This window comes from Sarcophilus harrisii, chromosome 4 (genome assembly GCF_902635505.1).
Source record: "Sarcophilus harrisii chromosome 4, mSarHar1.11, whole genome shotgun sequence".
Taxonomy (NCBI): Eukaryota; Metazoa; Chordata; class Mammalia; order Dasyuromorphia; family Dasyuridae; genus Sarcophilus; species Sarcophilus harrisii.
In genome coordinates, this window is record NC_045429.1 from 29,879,703 (window position 1) to 29,901,641 (window position 21,939).

A 21,939-nucleotide genomic window follows, 5' to 3' on the forward strand; every position below is an offset into this window, starting at 1 on the left:
GCTGTTTGACCCTAGGCAAGTCACTTAACCCCAATTGCCCATCCCAGGAAAAAGTGTTTTTAAGATTCAAATATTTTGTATATCTTAACTTTCTATTTCATTAAGTGACTTTACTATGAATTAAATATGTTCTGACCAACTGGTAAAAGTAAAAATAATAACGGGGGTTCATATTTTTTTGATTGAACTTGAGTTAATTTGTTGGGGAAGGGGGAGTCAGTCAGTCAGTCAATAAATACTTATTAAACTCCTACAATATGCTTGGCACTAGGCATACAAAATGAGGCAAATGCATGCACAAAAGGAGCCTTGCTTTCCATTTCCACGGCATCCGCTCTGGCCTAAGCCCTGGATGACCAAATGCTTCTTGTGTTTTTCAGTGCTGCGGGATTATGGCTTTAGAGCTGGCTGTGGAGTCCAGCTCTTCCTCTCAGATGCAGAGGCCTCTTTGAGCCACAGCTTTGCCGTTTCATCAGCAGCTATCGATTAGAAGTGGTAATGCATTTTTCCAAGTTCCATATGACTGAGTCCTGGAACAGGAAGAGTGAAGGCAAGATCCTGCTCTCAGACTCGCTGGAAGGGATAGCAGCTTTCCTCTATTTTCTTTCCTTTTTCTAAGTCTTACCTAGATTAACAAATCATTTTCCTTTTCAATTTAGGCTTCAGCTGCAAGAAACTGTTGTATTATTTTGCAGGGCTGTGGACGGCTTTTCTAGATTTCTTATGATTCATGTTTGTACTTTAAAGTTCCTACTCAGCTCTGGTCTTTTCATCTAAAATGCTTGAAAATCCTTTAATCCATCAAAGATCCATTTCTGTCTCCAGTAGGATTATGCTCATGATTCCGACTGTGGTTCCTTGATACTTGAACTACTTCTTTTTGGATGATTGCAGGATTTTCCCTTAGGTTCTTTCCTTTTCTTTTCTTTCTTTCTTTCTTTTTTTTTTTTTTTTTTTACTATCTGGTTTTAATAGATTTAGGCAGTTTACATTTATTATTTCTTAAACTATAATGTCCAGGTTTTTAAAACCATGATTTAATGATTCTTAAATTATTTCTCTTTGGTCCATTTACTAGACCAGTTGTTTTTTTGATAACATAACTTACATTTCATTCTATTTTGGTTTTGTTCTCCTATTTCTAGCTATCTCATTGAGTCCTTGATTTCCCTTTGATCTTCTAGTTTTCAGGGCTGCCTTCTTCCTTTTTGGTCTTTTTACATTTTGCTGACCTCCACATTACTCTTCTATCCAGGGATACTTTTTTCTTGCTGTTCCTTATACAAGATGATGCATCTTCTAACTCCATAGTTTTGCACTGGAAGTCCTTTATGCCTGAAATACTCGCCCTTAGAATCTTTATCTCTGAGCTTCTCTAGTTTCCTTTAAGACTTAGTTCAAATCTTACCTTTTTTCTTGGTCCCTCTCTCTATTAATGGCTTCCCTCAGAGATTACCTCCCACGTACGTGATCTATATTTTATATGTACCTAGTTATTTGTATATAATCTTCCCCACTAGAATGTGGGACTGTTGTTTGCCTTTATTTTGAGCAATTAGGTGCAGTGCAGAGAGTGCTGGACCTAGAATCCAAACACAATTCATATCATGCTTCTGATAGTTACTGGCTGTGTGATCCTTCAAAAGTCTGTTAACTCTTGTCTGACTCAGTTTCCTTGTCTGGAAAGTGGGGCTAATCATAGAACCTACCTTCCAGAGTTGAGTTAATATGAAATAATATACTTTGCAAACTTCTATGGAAATGCTAGCTGTTATCATTTATAATAAATTGCTTTGCACTTGTAGCATTTAATAAATTACCTCACAGCTGCAGTACTTAACACTTAGTTAATAAATGCTTATTGAGCATTTTATGTCGAATGCAGCCCTCTTTCCAAAGCACCGAGTAACTTCTTTCCAAAGCTGCCAAAACAATTTTCCTAAAACACAGGACTGACCAAATCGTAGCCCTATTGAAAAACTTACCAGTGACTCCCCATCACCTTCCAAAGAAAATAAGAGAATCCAGCCTAATTCAACATCCTTTTCAATCTGATTCCAACATGTTCCTCTCGCCTCACCTCACATTACTCTTTCATGTTCGCTAAGATTCTCTGTAGAATCTGGCTCATTTGCTAGTCTTAGATCTCCACCTGCCAACTCTGCAAAGGCTCTTTCCATATTAGCCTCCATCTAGATCTGTTGCTATGGTGAAGCAGTGGGCATACCCCTTCTTGGAGAACTTGTTGGAAATGTTTTAGTGGAGATTCAGCTATGGATGTTCATAAGTAGCCTCAGCTGTCTCTGAAGGCCCTGAGATCCTGGGATTCTGCAGAATCTTTTCCCTTCTTGGGCCCAGCTGGAAGCGACCTGGTCCTCCAGTTAATCAGGATCTTTTCTTTCTTTTTTTCTCCCCTGAGGCAATTGGGGTTAAGCAACTTGCCCAGGGTCACATAGCTAGGAAGTGTTAAGTGTCTGAGGGCAAATTTGAATTCAGGTTCTCCTGCCTTCAAGGCTGGTGCTCTATCCACTGCACCACCCAGCTGCTCCTGCAGGCCCTTTTGCTGTACTTCTGAGCCCATAGTCACGTACAGATTCCATTAGAATGTTTCCCGAGGGAGGCAAACACCAGCCTTGTCAGTGGATGTTCCCAGCAGGATGCTGGGCCTTGCACAAAGTGCTGAAGTATCCGTTTGGGACGGCATCTCTCGGCCCCTCCAGCTCAGCATCCCTACTCATCTGTCCAGTTGGTCTTCCACTTTCCAAAGAAGTAAAGTGGAAGATGCCAGGGCTAGCATTGTGTAGCAGGAGCCTTCCTTTTGGGTTGCCCTTATTGTGTGTGAAGCTCCAATACCACCCCAAGAAGCCCAGAGGCTCTTGTTTAGACAGATTTGCTGGAGCTCCCACACAAGGAGAGCAGTGAAAGCCACCCCTGGGGGTGGGTGTGAGGCCTGGGAGGGTTTTGTGACCGAGGGAAGGTAGGAGTCCGCTGTCGGCAGGAGGGCTGCCACGGGCACCCAGGACAAAGTGGGCACCACGCTTGGTCAGCGACCCTGTGACTGGAGCTAACGGCTCCTCTGACAACACAAACGCTCTTTTGTCACAGCCAAATGGCATTCAGTAAGGCAAGAAGGTTTTTTGAAATGTCAAAGAAATTATTTCCAATTTGATGCTTACAACCAGAGGCCCTAATGATCAGAGGAAACGAGAAGCAAACAAATTAGTGGTAATGGGAAATGGCTTCTGGAAAGCAAGATTTAATTTACAGGCAACTGATCACAATGTGGAGTGTGCAGTAAAACCGGCTTCGATGGCTCCGCTGGAAGAGCTCAGAGGGAAGGGAAGCGGAGCAAAGGCCTCCTTGGAGCAAAAAGGACTCCCCAGGCCCAGAAGATGAGGAAAGGAGGCCTTCAGAAGAGAAGGGTCAAGAGAGCGGCAAGGCCCTTCCCTAAGGTGTCAGGGAGACCGCTTTCTCTTGGTCCATCTCCTAGCTTCTAGGTTGCTCCTTCTCAAGCTTCTTTGAGGGGCCACTGTCCCTACCTTCCCTAACTGTAGGCTCTCTCCTCCCAGGGGCCGTCCTGTCTCCTCTCTCCCTGGGTGATCCCACTATCTCCGGGCAGTGACGTCCAGATTTGTTGCTTCAGTGCTGGCTTCTCTTCTCAGCTGATGTCCCACAACTGCCTACTGGATGTTTCCGACAGTATGTTTTATAGTTGTCTCCAACTCATGTCTACAAGTGAAATCTGAATCCTTCCGTCTTCCTCATTTTCCTACTTCTATCCAGATTCATGCTTTTCTCTTAGTCAAACCATGTGGCAGCTTGATCTCCAGCTTTGCTCACATGAACAATCCGGATCTCTAGTAGGAGTCCTCTCACCTCCCACCCGGCCTGGCTTCTTAATATCCCTGCTCCCGGTTCTCCCCCCTCCACGGTGTCCAGACTGGGGCCGACGAACCTCTTGGATTATATCGTAACACCCTTACATTTCATTCATTCATTAGTCCATTAGATCCGTCTATTAGAATGTGAACTGCTTGAGAACAGGAAGAGAGGGCAGCCTATGCTGGCAATGTCAACTTCTCCCTCAACCAACCAACATCACCCCTCAAATCATGGTGGAGATAAGTGAAGAACCCGGATCAAAGTTCTTGGCAACAGTCCCCCAGATCATTAACCCTGCTTCAGTCTGGGCCCCACTGCCATCGACGAGGGGAGAAGTCACTGAGAGCCCTACCTTATTTGTCACCATCAACACCAACTGCTGACCAGTTTCCATGGATGGTTTCAATCTAAGAGTCCTAAGAGTAGCAACATTCTTCCACTCCCCCCGATGCCCTCACCCCAGACTGTTGGCCTGTTCATCCCGGGGAAGGTGTAGCCTGGACAATGCTTCTGTGGGTGCCGTGGCCACGGCTCCCATCACCAAAAGGAAAGTTCCCACCACCAAAGTCTTTAGGTTTGCCAGATGGTTCAGCATCAGAAGCAGACAGGATTCTACCAGTGTAAAGGCTCTGGAGAAGTCATGACTGTTTACTTTGCTGTTGTGCACCCCAAGGACCGAGGGCCCTTTCCTTTGGCTTGTAGAAAACTGAGACCTTCCCTTCGTGTTGTCTGCCCTTTAGAAAGGGAGCTTGTTAGAAGCGGGCCGGGTCTTGCTTCTTTGTCTCTCAGTGTGGTACAAGCACCTGGTCAGTGTTTTCTCACTCATTCACTTCTTGTATCCCCATCTCTTCACAGAGTGCTTTTAACCTTAATGAATTCTTGACTTTTTCCTTCAATTTCTTTGCATTTCTGATACTTTGGTCAGGGTCCTTAAGGAATGCTTAGGAACTGACTGTTTCACCTGTAAGCCGTCTCTTCTGAGATCCAGTGTCCATGATCCCATGAGGCTTTGGGACCTAAGTCCCTGCTTCATCTCAGGAAGTGGGGACGTTTTGGAGGTAGGTGGTTTCAGAGGGATTTCTGGGAGAAAGAGGGGTGACTGAGAGGAGGAAATGTTGGCTGCTGCTGCTGAGGTTTGGGGGATGCTCTGACCTGTAGGGATGGGGACGTGCAGACTTGGTGATGGAGGATATGCGTCAGACCTTGGGCTGGCGAAAACAGCAGCCGCCAATTTTTGGCTCTCATCAGTCTGTGAGGCGGAGAGTACTGGTGACAGAAGCGCCCGAAAACGGTGCCTTCCTTCCCATCTGTAGGGCAGCTCATCATCCCAACATTTACGCCTTCCCTAGGCTGCAGAGCAGGGCCAACTAAGCTCGGACTTGTGACCTCCTTTCTGCGGTGGGTTGTGAGGAGACCACAGAATTTCTCTCAGGTCACAGGTGTTGGGAGTATTTGCCACTAATGTATGTTCTTGATATCATGAGACTTTTATTAAAACATCATGATGAGAAGCCCTGTGGTAAATCTTGACGAGTCTCAAAAGGGGGAACTTCATGGGGTGGGGGTGGGGGCTCTGAGCATTACTGTGAATGTTCCTCTGTCACAACAGGAAGGAACGGTTCTTGCAACAAACATTTATTCAGGGCCTATCATGTGCCAGGCCCTGCCTTGGGCACTGGGGAAGACAAATTCCTTAAGGGATCCCCCCCCTCCCCAAATCTGGCATCCTCCCCTAGAACCTTCCCTTAATCCCTCTTCTGAACACATCGTTCCAGCCCCTTGGACATCCCCCACCACATAACTGCGGGGATTCCTGGGTAATCACAACATGACCTCTCCCAGATCTGACCCGGAGACCAAACAGAAGGAGGCTGTCTCCATTCTGCGGGACGTATCAGATACTTGATCATGGCTATTTTGGCCTCTTCTCCAGTCCTTCCCCTGACTCAGGCTCACGTGACACAGACCTCGAGGCCTTCATTATCGTGGCTGCTCTCCTCCTTCCTAGGCCGTGCAGCCCAGAACTGAACCACGCCGATCATAAGGGCGGAATAGAGTGGGACTGTCCCCATCTTCTCCTGAGTCTGAGACGCTCTATCAGCAACTTTGCACGGTCCTCCCCTCCTTTACCTGACTCTGAATCCAGTGATCTCTTCAGTACTGACGCTTTCTTTGTGGCCAGGGCCCAGGACGACTTTCCCATGATGCTCAGAGGCCAGAGAACACCGCTTCTTGGAATTTGTTTATTTAATATTTTCCCCAGTTACATTAAAAACAATTTTTTTTAAAAATATTTTTTTGGATTTTTGAGTTCTAGGTTCTCTCCCTCATCATCTCCCACAATGCTAGGGGGCGCTCCTGCGCCTGTCTGCCTGTTGGAGGCAGCAGGCCAGGTGATGCTCCTCCCCGGCGCTTCTCAGCATCTCCCACTGGCCTGGGCGGTGCTAGGGCCTCGGCACCGGCCCCTCTTTCAGGCGCCCCCTGCTTCACCAGGAGGTAAAAATGGCTGCATTTGGAGCCAAGAATGACAAACTCCCTGGTTTTGGGGGGAGGGGTGGTGTAGATTAAGGGAGATGAGAGAAGGTGAGTGTATAATTCCCCTGACGCCTGTAAATGCTTATATGGGAGTAAAGAAAAAGTAAGCGAAAGAAAAATAAAAAAGCATTTTGTTAGTCAATGTCCTAAGCCTTGGGAATACAGATACAAAAGGCACCTTATCCCTGCCCTCAAGGAGTTTACATTCTTATAGGGGAAGTCAACACACACACATATGTATACATGTCTATGGGTGTGTGTCTGTAGATTGCTGGATAGACGTACAGACAGACGGACAGACACACAGACAGACAGGCAGATGTACAGACAGATGGACAGACAGACGGACAGACGGACAGACAGACACGCAGACGTACAGGCAGATGGACAGACAGACGGACAGACAGACAGGCAGATGTACAGACAGATGGACAGACAGATGGACAGACGGACAGACAGACACGCAGACGTACAGGCAGATGGACAGACAGACGGACAGACAGACAGGCAGATGTACAGACAGATGGACAGACGGACAGACACTCATACATACAGGCAGATGTACAGACAGATGGACAGACACGCAGACATACAGGCAGATAAGGAGATAAGTGACAGACACAGAGACAGACGGACACGATACACAGACAGACAGATACGGGCGTGGCCATGCGGGAGGGTTTTGTCACAAGATGACATTCGCTGTGAGCTCCTCGAGGGCAGAGATTATCTGGCTCTTTTGTACCCCCAGCGCTTAGCACGGGGCCTGGCATACAGCAGGTGCTTAATGCGTGCTTGCTGTCTGACTGACTGCTCTGTGTCCCTGCTTCTGGGCCCTCACTGAATGCTTCTGCAGTTCCCACAGTACGTGCAGGGGTGGGGCCCAACGGCCGAGCCTCAGTTTCCTGATCTGTACGAGGGGCCGGAGTCGGCGGGGATCCCGTGGGGTTCCGAGCGAGGCCGCCCCCAAAGGCTCCAGGGCCTCCCCGTCCCGGAGGGTCCCCAGAGACCCTTAGACGTGCTTACCTCACCCTCCCGAAGGGACGCTTTCCGAGGGGCACTCCGCGTCACCAATCCGGAGTCTCGCTGCCGGGCAGCGGCCAATGACAACGCTCTCGGGGCCTCTGGGGCGGGACATCGTGACGTCAGGCGGGCGAGGGAGCGCAGTTGCCATGGCTGCGGACGCGACGGCCACGAGCGGGGGCGGAGCGGCGCCGTTGCCATGAAGCCTGGGCAGGTCACAGTGCGATCCTAATCTCTGATTGGGCTATTCTGGGGTAGGGGGCGGGATTTCCGGTTCCCTATGCGGGAGGCGGGGCGAAGAACTGGAAAGGGAGGGTCCCAGCGTGCGCGGAGCCCCGACCCAGTCCCGGGCACAGGGGACTCTGGCCCGGGAGGGAGGGAGGGTTCCCGGGAGGGAACCCTGGAAGGGCCTCGCCACCCGCCATGGGCTCCGACGACTTGGACGTGACCATTCAGATCCCGGAGCCGGTCTCGCGCTGTCAGGGTATGGGGCCGGGGCTGCGGGACGGGTGCGGGGCTTCTCCCGGGGCTCCCCCCCCCCCCTGAGCCTTTCCTCGCGGCAGGGGCCCCCTACGCGCCCGCGGGGCCCTGTGAGCCCCCCTCCCCCACACACGCCCTTTGCTGCGCTCCCAGGGGTCTCCCGCGCAGGTTCCTCCCTGCCCCCGCAGGTTCTCCCGGGCGCCCCACAGCGGTTCCGCGCAGGGGCTCCCCCCACACCCCTCTCAAACGCCCTGGACCCGCCCCCCAGGGATGCCCCCGCACTGTGCGGGCCCCGGCCCTCAGGGTCCCCGCAGGGGTTCCGGCACGTGCCCTCTCCCGGGCGCCCCCAGGGGCCTTCCTGCATCCCGGCAGAGGCGGGCGCTTTGCCGAGCCCACTCCCCGGCTCCCCGCCTGCTCCCCAGGCTCCCGGCCCGCTGTGGACGGGGCGCCCCACGGGGGGGGGCGGGGAAGCCGCTTGTGTCCCGACACAGTGCCTTGAAACAGGAGAACCCCCTTCGTGCCTGACCAGCCCCCGGGACCCCCTGACACTGGGAGCGTCCTCCGAGGCCATCTAGTCTTCCCCAGGCCCAGAGAGGGACAGACTCGCCCCGGGGCGGTCCCATCCCGGCCTCTGCTCTCCAGTCCTGTCCAGCCACCAGACTGAGCCCCCTGGGACACGGCCCGAGCCCCCTGGGACAGGGGCTGAGCCCCCTGGGACAGGGCTGGGCCCCCTGGGAAAGGGATGAGCCCCCTGGGAAAGGGCTGGGTCCCCTGGGACAGGGCTGGAGCCCTTAGGACAGGACTGGGCCCCCTGGGACAGGGGCTGAGCCCCCTGGGACAGGGCTGGGCCCCCTGGGAAAGGGCTGAGCCCCCTGGGACAGGGCTGGGCCCTTTAGGACAGGACTGGGCCCCCTGGGACAGGGCTGAGCCCCCTGGGAAAGGGCTGAGCCCCCTGGGACAGGGCTGGGCCCCCTGGGACACAGCTGGGGCCCCTTGGGACACGGCTGGGGCCCCTGGGACACACTGAGCCCCTTGGGACAGGGCTGGGCCCCCTGGGACAGGGCTGAGCCTCCTGGGACAGGGCTGGGCCCCCTGGGAAAGGGATGAGCCCCCTGGGACAGGGCTGAGCCTCCTGGGACAGGGCTGGGCCCCCTGGGAAAGGGATGAGCCCCCTGGGACAGGGCTGAGCCTCCTGGGACAGGGCTGGGCCCCCTGGGAAAGGGATGAGCCCCCTGGGACAGGGCTGAGCCTCCTGGGACAGGGCTGGGCCCCCTGGGAAAGGGATGAGCCCCCTGGGACAGGGCTGAGCCTCCTGGGACAGGGCTGGGCCCCCTGGGAAAGGGCTGAGCCCCCTGGGACAGGGCTGAGCCCCCTGGGACAGGGCTGGGCCCCCTGGGAAAGGGCTGAGCCCCCTGGGACAGGGCTGGGTCCCCTGGGACAGGGCTGGAGCCCTTAGGACAGGACTGGGCCCCCTAGGACAGGACTGGGCCCCCTGGGACAGGGCTGAGCCCCCTGGGACACGGCTGGGCCCCCTGGGACAGGGCTGAGCCTCCTGGGACAGGGCTGGGCCCCCTGGGAAAGGGATGAGCCCCCTGGGACAGGGCTGAGCCTCCTGGGACAGGGCTGGGCCCCCTGGGAAAGGGATGAGCCCCCTGGGACAGGGCTGGGTCCCCTGGGACAGGGCTGGAGCCCTTAGGACAGGACTGGGCCCCCTAGGACAGGACTGGGCCCCCTGGGACAGGGCTGAGCCCCCTGGGACACGGCTGGGCCCCTTGGGACACAGCTGGGGCCCCTTGGGACACGGCTGGGGCCCCTGGGACACACTGAGCCCCTTGGGACAGGGCTGGGCCCCCTGGGACAGGGCTGGGCCTGCAGACTTGGTCCTAGGCTGTTGGGGGGAGCACTTCCTCTTGCCCCCTGCTGCCGCCCTGGTCGTGCTGGCTTGGTCACTCCAAGGCGACTCAGAGGCATTCCCAGAAAATGGTGGCTCTGGATGTTTTCCTAGGATAGGATGGGGGGAAGCATCCTTGGATGCCTGTGTCAGGACCCAACTACTCTCCTCCTCTGAGGGAGGAAGCACAAGGATTGCTGAGATTGAGGGAGGACGGAGCCAAGGCTCAGGTAGACTAACTGATCAATCACAGGATCTCCCAGTGGGAAGGGACCCCAGCAGCCCCCAGATGTCTGATTCAGGAGATGTAACTTAATGTTGTCTCCTCCATCCAGCCTCTCCTGGAAAGCTTATGTGTGTATACATATATATATGTATGTGTGTGTGTATATATGTATATATATTACATAGATATATGGAATCCAAGCATTTGATTTGACATTTACGCCTATTCAATCCCTTAATAAAGTCAGAATACCATTCTAGTCTACTAAGCTCTTTTTGGGTCTTGACTTTGTCATCCAGGCCGACAGCCATCCTTCCAGCTCTGGGTCAAGTCGTGATCCATTTCTGACCTCTGAATGGGTGATTTTGGGAAAGCGGTGGGATTTCCCGCATCCATAAGTGAGAGAAGGAATGAAGGACCAGAAAGGGAGGGTTTAGCACAGAGAAATTGATTTTAAAATGTTAAAAGTCAAATTTTTCTTGGAGGGGGAAGAGAACTGACTTTGAATCCCCCTTCCCTTTATTCCACATCTCACTCTGTCAGTCATCAAGCAGTGGTGAAAGCTTACTTGTGCTAGGCAACTGGAGACACTAAGATAAAAAATGAACTAATCCCCGCCTGCAGGAAGCTGGTATTTTAGGGGGACAGCATCGGGACATAGATATATTATCAACTAATATAGCAAATAGAAGAGCCAGATGGGTATGTGGCTTGGAAGGTTGAGGAGGGATTCTATCAGTGTGGAAAGTGAGGAGGGCATCCTAAGCATAGGGAACATGGAGACATGTGCAAGAAACTGAGATCAAGCCAGTCTGGCCTGATTCCATTGTGGAAGAGTGGGGATGGGGGGGAGTCAAGTCCAGTGAGGCCGGAAAGGGAGGGTGGAAGCAGATTGTGAAGGGTTTTAAAAGCTAACGGGGAGCATAGGGAGCCACTGGGTCAGTTCAGAGAGGGGATGTTTTGGGCACAGGCTGACCAAAGACTGAGCAGGCGAGGTCTTTGTGTTGGGGGCATAGAGCAGCACCCCAAGAGCCTCCTTTCCCGTTCACAGCCAGCTTGCAAGAAAAAGACGTCTCCGCTTACTGTCCACCTCCTTACTTCTTTGTTTCTCAGACCTTCATAGTCATCTTCCAGGCCTTGACTCCTCTGCATCACCTGGGATTTCCTTGTGGCCATACCCGGTCTCTTCCTCAACCTTTTGGCAGGTTTGACCTTGGTGGTCCCCTCCTCCAGGGACCTGTGTGGCCCCACACTCTTCCTGCTTGTCTGACCATTGTGGGAGATCCCCCAGGGTCAGGTCTCTCTGGACCCCTAGTTAGCTGGGGGACCGAGGCAAATCGCTTGGCCACTTGACTTTTTCTGTCTTTAATAATTGGAGTGGAGGATCTCCCTCATCTATAAAGTGGGGATGCTAACAGCCAGAGTTGTTGTGAAGATTAAGGGAGATGGTCTTTGCTAAGCTCTTAGCCTCGTGCCTGCTACTAGAAGCAGCTTAACGAATGTTTGTTCCCTTCCTAAAGCCCTGCACAGTCTAGATCCGGCCTCTGTCTTTTCTGACGTGGTCCTGGTGGTGGAAAAGGCTTTATGTAGAAGGTGCCACTTAAATCTAACCATGAAGGAAATTAGGGAGGGCATTCTAGGCACGGGAGGCAGGCAGCCTGGCCAAAAGCTTGGAGGGGGGAAATGAAGCTTTTTTTTTTTTTTTTAAATAAAAACTTGATTAAAAAAAAAGTTGTCAGTTTGGGCACAGGCACAACATGAGCTGTCAGGCACTATGCAAAGCACTGACGATACAGCTGCAAAGAATGAAATTATCCCTATTCTTAAGGAATATATGGATTTTTATAAATGTGAGAAAACAGACCCATGGCTTAATCAAAATGAGGCGTTCTGGATGGAGAGCAAGGCTGCCGATTTGACTGAACCAGAGAGTATGTAAAGGTGCGGTGAGCTGGAGAGGCTGTCGCAGCAAGGTGGCAAAGGTTTGAGAAACCCGGCAGAGGAGTTTGTTCCTGGCCTTGGCACTAACAGCAGCCCCATGGCACCTTTAAGAAAATCCCTTTGGCAGCCGAGTACTGGGTGAAATGGCAGGAGAGCCGGAGCAGAGCAGGAGCCCAGAGTCTGTGGCAGCAGTCCAGGGAGGGCCCGCCCCGAGAAAGGGCTGGGGAGCGTGGGGAGAAGGAGAGGATGGGGGAGGAAGACAGACCTTCACTGGAGAGACTGGATCTGAGAGGGAGTCCAGGCAGGCCAGAGAAGCCATAAAAGTGGGACCTTCTCTGGGAGCGGCCAGGTCGGGCAAAGGCCACCAGTTTGCTTCTGTTTTCTCTGTGAAGGAGATTGGAAAGGACAGAACAGAAAGGAGTTAGAGGAAGTTGATACTCAGGTTAAGTGTGGACTGAGAGATCCCTGAGCTTCCTCGTGTGAGTCCAGGTGAACAACACTTTTGGGGGGAGTCCCTCACACTCGTGGCTCTAACTGCTGAGCCACCGTCAGTCACGCGAAGGGAAGGAATGACTCCTGCGGCTGGGGGCCCATGAGCGTGATTTCTGAGAGGACTGGGGGGCCAGTGAGCGCGATTCCTGGGCGGACTGTGGACCAAATAAAGAGGCGATCGGCAATCTCTCCAAAAGGTAGCAGTGGCCAGGACCGCTGTGACAGACTGCCCGACTACCTGCTGGTCAGGGAGTGCCAGAGATAATAATTTACCTGGAGTTTAGCTGGGACCTATTCTCATGGGAAAGATGGAGAGATAGGACACAATTGGATGGGTTCCAGACCGGCTGTGGCCGAGCTCTGAGTCTGTTAATGGTTCATGTCAGCTTGGCAGAGGCCTCCCAGGGATCTGTGCTTTTTTACCTGCTTATCAATGATTTGGTTAAAGGCCAGAGGGTGCTTATCAGATCTGCGGCTGATCCAGAGCTGGGAGGGAGAGCCCGCTTGCCGAGGAGCTTGGCAGGCCACCCAGAGCACAGGGCTAAGCTGGATAAGAGGAAATCCAATAGGAGTAAATGCACCAGGTTAGGTTGGGTAGGAAAAACAATCAGCAACCCAAGGACAGCGCAGGGGAGGCTTGGTTACCAAGAGTTAGTCCAGAACTCCGGCCTCTCTTTGGGGCAACTGGAAGGTCAGCGGGTCAGCAGGTTGTGGGGCCACCCCCGAAGTTCAAGGAGCTTGGCTTGTGTTAGGGAGGTCAGGGTTCGGGAAGAGGGAGGTGGTGGGCCCGGTCTGCCACCCAAGGCAGATCTATGGTCGGGGAAGCTCAGGGCCAGCCACGTGATGAAGGACCATGAAATCCCGTGTGGATTGGGAGTGTTGGTCCCACAGAGTGGGGAGAGGGCTGAGGGCCTTCTTTCTATGTGAAGGCTTGTCACTCAGATTCGGGGTTCAGAATCAGGAACCAAGGAAGGGAAGGCAGAGAGACCCACTGAGTCAGGATGGAGAGCCGCTTGTCAGGTGTATCACGGCGGTGTTTGGTGAATTTCTGGCTGTTTTCCTGCTCATCTCCCCCCTACCTACTGGATATTAGTTTTTTCAATTACATAGTTTTCAACATCCATTTTCATAATGTGTTCCAAAATTTTCCTCCTCTCTCCTTTCCAAGACTGCAAGCAATGACATAAGTTATATGCCCACAATCATGTTACACGTTAACACATTAGTCATATTGTGAAAGTCCGGCTCGCCTTTTTTTCGGCTGTCGCTCCTCTCTGGGATCTGTCTTGGAGTGTCCACCTTGACAGTTTCCTTCTTCTCTCCTCCTTTTTCATTTAAAGCCCCTTTGATTCGATTTGCAAGACACTCGGAGAGTGGATTCTTGTTTGCTTTTGTGGGTGCCCTCTGCCCCTGGGCAGGGGCTGTCTGCTGGCCCAGAAATAGAAAGCCATTGTCATCTGTTTTCTTTGAAACCAGCTCACTGTTCCCTTCCAGATACCTTCCTGTCTGAATCCCTTCCCTCAGTAAGCGGCAGGGTTGGAAATAGCACCTGAGCCCCAAAGGGCATCCAGCTTCTGGCCCAGACCTTCCTTCAGGGGTGCTCTTAGGCCCTGCTGGCAGCGGATCCCGGCAGTAGGCGGGAGTGATCCGGTTGGACGAGTCTTGGGAGATTCTCAGTGACCTTTTTTTTTTTTTTTTTCCAATTTTTTTTATTATTTACAAATTATATGCATGGGTAATTTTTCAGCATTGACAATTGCCAAACCTTTTGTTCCCGTTTTTCCCCTCCTTCCCCCCACCCCGTCCCCCAAACGGCAGGTTGCTCAGTGACCTTTTAAACCTGTTCTCAGCTTACAGTATGGGGCCCCTTGTTGATCCTCGGTTGATGGCTTCCCTGGGCTGTGGGGTGAGTGGCAGACATGGCAAGGACAGATTTGGGCCTGAGCATCCAACGGACTGCAAAGGGAGTGGGAAGAGAAGGAGTGGGGCTTGGCAGAGCTGGCAAGGAAGGGCTTATGGAGCGCGTCCGGTTCCTGCCCTCTCCTGTTCTAGAGAGGATGACCTCAAGGCTTAGGGAGGAGGGAGCATCACCCACTAGACTTGGGAAGGACCTCAGCCTGGCCCTCCTGGAGCTCATGGCCCAATAGGAGGAGAGGGACCCAGCTGAAGGAGCCCAATGGCCAGAGAAGGCAGGGATGGATGGCAGGGGCCCAGTGGAACTTCTGGAGCTGGGCTGGGCTTTGGAGAATAGTCCGAGGAGGCTTCCTGGAAGAGGTGGAAAAGGGAGGTGAGGAGTGGGAACAAAGTGCTAGAAAAGGCGCCGTGCCAGTGGGGACGTGAGGGGGTGCTGGGGTGAGCGCGGGAGTGTTTTGGCTGGATCTGTGGGGCCCCTCCAGGCAGGCCTTGGATGTCGGGCTGACAAGTCCCTGCCGGATCCTACAGCAGGCTCTGAAGGAACAAGGAGGTTCCTCTTGTCCAGGACTCGGGGCTCGGGGATTGCACATCACACCCTGGAAGGACTGGCCAGTTCTGCTCTTCGTGGGGCCAGGAGGAAGCAGGGGGTCAGGGTGATGCTCCTGGCTCGGCCCCAGGGGTCTGGGGGCTGGGTGGGGCACCTTGTGCACGTCTGTCTGGAAAACCTTTTCCCAACCCTGTTAGCCCCTCTCTGGTTCTTGTGACCCCTGGGACGGTGGTGTCAGTGTGGCTGAAGGCCCGGGACCCACGTCCAGCCCTAATCCTGTGTGCCCTGCGCAGGCTGGTATGAGGGGGCGCTGTGTGTCACTTCCCCCCTCTCTCTTCCCCTGCGGACCCGGGGTTCAAAGGAGGGAAGGTTTGGCTCCGAGTCAGAGGATCTGACCCTGGGCGTCTCAGCCTTTCCCTGGGCCTCAGATGAGGGCTTGCCCTTCTTTCATTCCCCATCTGGGAAATTCTCTGACATTTCTCCCTTCCTCCTGGGGCCAAAGGCTCCCTGGTCAGGGCAGTGATCCAGATTAGCCCCGGCTCCCGGGGCCGGGGCCTGCAGCCTGCTGTCCGGTCCTGCGTCCCTCACCCCTCCCGCCCTCTCTGGGCCTGTGTGATGCTGGCTATGGGCCTGGGCTGCTGCTCCCTCAGCTGTGGGGTGGGCACAGGAGAGGGAGCCCCGCCCTCGCCCCTCATCCTCCTGGCCCAGATCAGAGGCCTAGATGGCAGAGCTGGTGCCTGTTGCCTCCAGATTGGGCTGGCTGGAAACTTGTGAACAAGGGAAGTAGCCAGGAAAGATGTGCCCAGGAGCAGGGGGCAGGGAGGGAGCAGCCAGCGGGGCCCCAGGGATGCGCCCGAGGGTCTGCAGGTGACAGCTGCCCCTCACTCCCAGACTTCGGGATTCCATTAATTTCTACAGGAGTGAGCTGGCCCTTGTGGTTCAAGGGTCAGTGATTGATATATTGACTCTTCCTAACAGAGCCTTGAAACTTACAGGTCACCCCTCCCCGCTCCCATAAATCTTAGTCAGAAGCTGGAGGACGGAGTCCTCTCTTTGTCCCTTTCTGGTGCAGTGCCCTGGGAGAGCCCCGGGGCTCAATGAGGGAGGGACCCTTCTAACTCTGGGGAAGCAGCCTTGGTTTCTCCAGGAACATGGGGGGAGTATGGGGGCCCTCTCCAAGGAGATGGGGTGGGGTTTTTTCCTGATGCAGACCCCCTCTTCCTATCTCTGCCTCATCTCAGAAACAGGGAGGAGACCCTCTCTGGCCTCTGCCCTCGTCAGGGGAGGATTATGGTCAGTCTGGACACTGGGACTTAATGAGGACACCGAGAGACCAGCTAGTGGAGGCCACAGGGAGAGGGAGGGGCAGAGCCTGCTTTGTGAAGATTAGTTGAAGGGATTAGGGCGGGTTAGCCCAGTGAAGGGCCTGGGAGCCCCTGGGCAGGGGGGACCTTGTACTTGACCTCGGATGACAGACATGGGAGCAAGGGGGAGGTGGTGGAGGGCCAGGTCGAGGTTTGCTGTCAGAAAGGAGGTTCCCTTGAGGGGAGGGTCCCTGGAGGTCTGTGCGCAGGCCCTCACTGACACCCCCCAGGGAGTTCCAGCCCGGGGATGGGCCTGGGGGTCCCTGAGCTTCCTTCTACCACCAAATCCTGGCCCAGGAGGCAAAGGAAACGGGACCAGAAGAGGTGGGCTCAGGCTGAGACGCCCCTCGGCCCCTTCCAGGCTTGTTCTCAGGAATCTCCTTTCCTTAGCCACAGGAGGGAAGCCTCTCCGAGAAGCCCCTGGGCCTGGCACCTCTCGGGCTGGGCCTCCACCAGGCAGGGGCAGGGAGGGCTTTTAGGTAGAAGAGAATGTGGAGTCCGGCCTCTCCAACCCCTCACTGGAGGAGTGAGGATTCCAGGTCCGGGGCCACCCCGGGACCCCCGCTCCCAGAGCTCCCCTTCCCACCGCCTCTGATCCTGACAGACCCTCCGGCAGCCCTCCTGCCCCCAGCCTCTCACAGACGCTGCCCCGACGGCTGCGTTGGCCTGTATCCTCGCTGTGTGGGGGGAGGGGGGCTTCTCAAGGACGGGGTTGTTTCATTTTCGGTGACTCCCAGTTGGCAAGTTAGGAACTTGATGTTTGTGGAGTTGAATTTTGTGAAACATTAAAGCCGGGGACGCGGTCAGGGGTCGGACGCTCCCATGGAGCCTTTGGGCTTTTCTGAAAGCTGTCAGCGAAGGTCGCGGCTGCAGAAGCCGGCCCGAGAGCCCTGCTTTGGGTGTTAGATACCTGAGCTGGCCTGGGCTCCATTCAGCCGTAGGGCCTTCCTCAAGTCCAGGGGCTCCCCACTGCCCCCCACTCTGGCATTCAAGGCCTTCCTGCGCTGTCCCCCACGCTCTGCTGTGCACCCTCTGTCCGGGCCCGGCTGACCCAGACAAGGCCTCCCTGCCTTGGCTTTGGGCATTTTTCTGCTGCCCCCACATCTGGGGTGCTCTTCCTCCCCTCTGCCTCCCGCTTCCTTTAAGTCCCAGGTAAAATTCCAGCTTCTCTTAGAAGCCTTCCTGGCCCTCCGTAATGCTAGTGCCCCTCGGTTTACCCCTTGTGCATTTTTGCCTGTTTCTTCCCCTTTGTCTTTTGACTCTTTGTAGCTCCAGGGTTTAGCCCCGTGCCTGGCACATGGACTGGCCCACTGGCCTGGCCCTTGGGGGCCCCTTGGTAGCTGCGTGCGGCCCCTGGGGACACAGGCCTGTGCCCGCCCTTGCCCCGGTGGCTGTGGCTCGGGAAGAGCTGGCAGAGGAGATGGTGGGATGGACAGTGCTGGGGGCGGGGTGGGGGGCTGATCTCTGGGCCCTTCCAGCCCCCACACGGGTGGGACTGCTGGGCTTGGCAAACTTCCAGCTTACAGTTCTGGGTGGGACATGAAGCCCCCAAAGGTCCCTCTCAGCTCGAGGCCCCGGGCAGGGGATGAAAGCCCGTGGGTGATTCTGGAGGGGGGTCCGAGGCTGGTGGGAAGAAGGGCAGAGGGCAGGGCCACGTCCTGGCCCGGTCTCTGCCTGGGAGGAAGCTTAAACCTGGATTATATTTCAGAAACAGGCCTAGACCCAGAGAGAAGGGAGAGAGGGAATCAGCAGCCGGTGGTGATTCTGCTGGGCTGGGGAGGCTGCACAGACAAAAACCTGTCCAAGTACAGTGCCATCTACTTCAACAGGGTGAGTGAGTGGCCGCGGCCGCTGCCTGCCTGCCGGGGGCCCCCGAGGGCCCCGGCCCCTTCTCCTCCTTTCTGGGCTGGGGACGCGGGAGCTTGTGCGGGGCGCTGGTTATGTACCTGCCGTGTGCGGCCCCGTGCTTGGCGCTATGTGTGCAGGGAGAGAACAGATCCTGCCCTCGCAGGGCCTCCGTGCCAGCAGCCAGGGCTCCCGGTGGGGGCGGGGGTGGCAAAGGAGCCGGGCCAGAGAAGGGCCAGACTCCCCAGGGAAGGGCCCAGTTGGGTTGGCCGGAGGGGGGTGGAGGAGAGGAAGCTGGAGTCAGAATGGGGGGGGGGGTCCTTGAGAGCCAGGCCAAAGGGGCTTGGGGAGTAGCTGAGGCCGGGAGGCCGGGCTGGGCTTGGCTCCCTCACCACAAGCCTAGGGCCACCAGAGCCCCCAGAGCCCCTGGCTCTGCCCAGGGTGGCCCTTCTGGGAATGCCGGAGGCCCCAGCAGCAGCTCACTGGGTGAGGGGGCAGGCGGAGGGAGCTCCCCAGGGTCACCCCGGCTGGGTCTCCTCCCACGGCCCAGCACTTGGAGCTTCCTCCCCAGGCCCGGTTGGCTCAGCCCGGGGGGCTCTCCAGCAGCACTTGCCTGGCCCTGTTGCAACCCCGAAAGTCCAGGACTTTTGTCGCCTTCTGGTTTCCTCTGTCCCAGAGCTTTGGTGGTGGTGGTGGGTCTGTGTTTATGCTGGCAATGGGGTTTTTCTCTTCCCCACTGGCCCGGCCTCTGCCCCCGGGCCCTGCCCTGTGCTTTCCCCCGGTCTTCCTCCAGTCCAGATGAGGAGGCTGGCCCAGAGAGGCCTGGGGGGCCATCCAGAGCAGAATGGGAACAAATCCCTCTTTCTTTTGTTCCACTGGGACAAAACTGGGGGGCCTCAAAAAGGCATTTTCCCAGGAAACAGATAATGTGACAAGGCCCTAGATGCGGAGCGGGAGCCTTTCCCCAGTCACCTGTGCTCCTTTCTTGGGGCTGTGGGCAATTGCTTGGGCAATTCACAGTAATGGAGTGGGAGCTCGAGGGCCCCGTGGGGAGGCCTCTGGGCACCTTCCTGGGGCCCAGCCTGTCTGGCGGCCTCCCTGCGGCTGCCCCTGGAGCCCAAGCCCAGTCCCTGGTTGGCTTTTTGCTTTTGCCCTTTGGGGGAGAGCAGCTTCTCCTCCCTCCCTGGACTGGGGGGGCCTCTGCTCCACCCCTCAGGTCACAGGCAGGCCCACCCCGTCCCCTTTCATCCCCATCCCACCCAGTCAGACCCAGGCCCCACTGAGCTCTGCCCTCATTGGGCAGGGCATCGATGATTGGCAGGCACTCAGCTTGTCAGTGAGTCCCTGGCTGGGGACTATTCAGGGCAGTCCCAGCCCCATGTTTTTGGGAGCAGAATAGTGGCAGCTTCAAGGAGTAAAAGGCCGTGTCTGGCATCCTTCGGGCCTGTGTCTTCTGCCTCTGGCTTCTTCCCCCTCCCCCTTGTGCCTGTCTCGGGGTCCTGTGGGCCTGGGCGTGCTCTCCCCTGCTGCTCCCCCTGCCCTGTCCCACTTCCGCACAAGCTGCCCCCGCCCAGCCCAGAGCCGCCCCTGCAGCAGGCCCTGTCCCGCCTGTCCCTGGCGTCTCAGCCCCCTCCCCAGCTACACAGTGTGTCCCCTGATAGAATGGAAGCTCCTCGAGCTCAGCAGGGCCTGGCACAGAGTAGTTCCCTAAGTGTTTGGGGGTCAAGGACTAGGAAGTCGTGCCCCCGGCGGGACTCGCAGCCCCCTCCATCCAGGAGAAGAGGCTTCCTGGAGGCTGGAGGATCTCCCTCCCATGAGGGCAGACGGGCTTTGGGTTCCACGAGGGAACTTGAGGCACAGAACAGAGAAGGGGCGTGTCCACAGAGTCTCCTGTGATCGTGGCCAGGGAGACAGGGAGGGTCCCAGGGTCCTGCCTCCTGGACCTTGTGGATGGAGCAGCTCTGAGCTGGCTCCCCTGGGCTGCATAAGCCTAAGCCTAAGGTCTTCCCGTTCCCCTCCGAGCTGAGGAGAGCCCAAGGTCCGGGAGTCCTGGAGTCTTGGGGGGCCCCGGATGATCCCTGTGCCATGTGCTGCAGTCTGACCCACACCCTTTCCTTGCACGGCCCCTGCTGTCGGGGGGGAGCTTAGGGCTGGGAGCTATTGGGGACCTTGAGGAGAGGTGGGAGTGAAGGAAAGCCAGACTCCCCCTTGGGGCTCGGTGGCCAGGCTGGAGCGGGGGGAGAGGCAGAGACAGGGCGAGTGCGGGGGTCCTGGGGGGGGCAGCTGGGCCCTTCTGGGGAGGCCGGCGGGGCCTGCTCTGCCTTGTTCCCAGCCCCCTCCCCGGCCCATCTCTGCCCCCTCCTGGCTGGGGACGGCATTGATGCAGAATCCCCCCCAACCGGGTGCTCCAAAAACTGAGCTGCGTTGTGTGAAGGCTAGACAGTGGTCACTCTAGCTCCCCCCCAGTGGGACAGCATGGAGAGCGGCACCCGGAGACGTCAGCCGCAGCCTAGGCCGGGGACGAGGGGGGAAGGGAAGCAGCCCCTATTTGGAAAGGAGAGCCCAGTGAGTGTCTGCGATGGGGAAGGGATTCCCGGGGGGTCCTTGGAAGAAAGGAAGATGTGGGTCCTGGAGGGTCCCAAGAAGGGGATTGGGCGGCCCTCTGGTTGGAGGCGGCTCGGTGGGTGCCGGGGGGGAGGAGCCCAGCCAGGGGACGGGGCCTGCTCTGGCTCCCCTAGTCCCCCCAAACCCCAGTGCCTGCTGCTGGGAAGCTCTGGGAGGGCCGGCCTGCTGATCATTTGGCTGGCAAAGAGTAGGTGCTCGATGTTTACTGACACAAACCTCTGACAGGCTGCCTCCAGCTTCCCGGGGGGTGGGGGAGGGTCTTTGGGCCCCACACTGTCCCCCCGGTCCTGCGCAGCGGCGACCGGCGGCAGAGCTTCGGAGCTGACCTTGTGGGCTGGGGGGGGGGTCTCCGGGCCCCACAGGGATGCATCGTGATCCGCTACACGGCCCCCTGGCAGATGGCCTTCTTCGCGGAGCCCTTCGGCATCCCCTCCCTGCGTGGCCCTGCTAAGAAGCTGCTGGAGCTGCTCTTCGACTACGAGATCGAGAAGAAGCCCCTGCTCTTCCACGTGTTCAGCAACGCGGGGGTCATGCTGTACCGCTACGTGGTGGACCTGATCCACACGCACCGCCAGTTCAGCCACCTGCGCGTGGTGGGCACCATCTTCGACAGCGCCCCCGGCAACAGCAACGTGGTGGGCGCCCTGCGCGCCCTCTCCACCATCCTGGAGAACAAGCGGCCGGCCCTGCGCGTCTTCCTGCTGCTGGCCTTCGCGCTGGCGGCCATCCTGGTGAAGCTGCTGCTGGCGCCCATCACCGCCATCTTCCACATCAACTACTACGACGCGCTCATGAAGCAGTCGTCGCGCTGGCCCGAGCTCTACCTCTACTCCAAGGCCGACCGCATCATCCGGGCCAGCGACATCGAGCACATGGTGGTGGCGCGGCTGGAGCAGCAGGTGCTGGTGCGGGCCGTGGACTTCTCGGCCTCGGCCCACGTCAGCCACCTGCGGGACTACCCCACCTACTACACCAGCCTCTGCCTCTCCTTCCTCTACAACTGTGTGCACATGTAGGGCCCGGCCGGCCTTTCTGCCCACAAATAAAAAGGGGCCCCCCTCCAGCTCGGGCTGTCACCTCTGGGATCTGTGCTCTCTTCCCTCCCGCCCAGAGGGTGGCTGCTAGCGCGGGCCGGGAGGGGGCCAGGGAGGGGCTGGTGATGGTGGTGCTTTTC

General features: G+C 56.4%; 2 protein-coding genes across 5 annotated transcripts in view; one reads left to right on the forward strand and one right to left on the reverse strand.

Moving 5' to 3' along the window:
• Positions 1 to 7,519, reverse strand: part of ARMH1 (armadillo like helical domain containing 1) — a 49,462-nt gene extending 41,943 nt beyond the window's left edge. For 2 of the 3 annotated variants that reach the window (XM_031969249.1, XM_031969246.1), the window contains exon 1: positions 7,444 to 7,519. The gene's annotated coding sequence lies outside the window, so the exon portion shown is untranslated. Of the gene's footprint in view, positions 1 to 4,234; positions 4,461 to 7,443 lie in introns of those variants that run through there. The other variant, XM_031969247.1, reaches the window with a different exon arrangement.
• Positions 7,520 to 7,577: 58 nt separating this feature from the next.
• On the forward strand, positions 7,578 to 21,834 carry TMEM53 (transmembrane protein 53). Of its 2 annotated transcripts, none has more exons than XM_031969251.1 (3): positions 7,578 to 7,654; positions 18,004 to 18,125; positions 21,128 to 21,834. In XM_031969251.1, the coding sequence occupies exon 3, from the start codon at positions 21,164 to 21,166 to the stop codon at positions 21,779 to 21,781; it is 618 nt and encodes a 205-aa protein (XP_031825111.1). In that variant the 5' UTR covers positions 7,578 to 7,654; positions 18,004 to 18,125; positions 21,128 to 21,163; the 3' UTR covers positions 21,782 to 21,834. The 2 variants fall into 2 exon arrangements, with proteins under 2 accessions (XP_031825111.1, XP_031825110.1); XM_031969250.1 differs by lacking the exon at positions 7,578 to 7,654 and adding an exon at positions 7,692 to 7,924.
• The last annotated feature ends 105 nt before the right edge of the window (positions 21,835 to 21,939 follow it).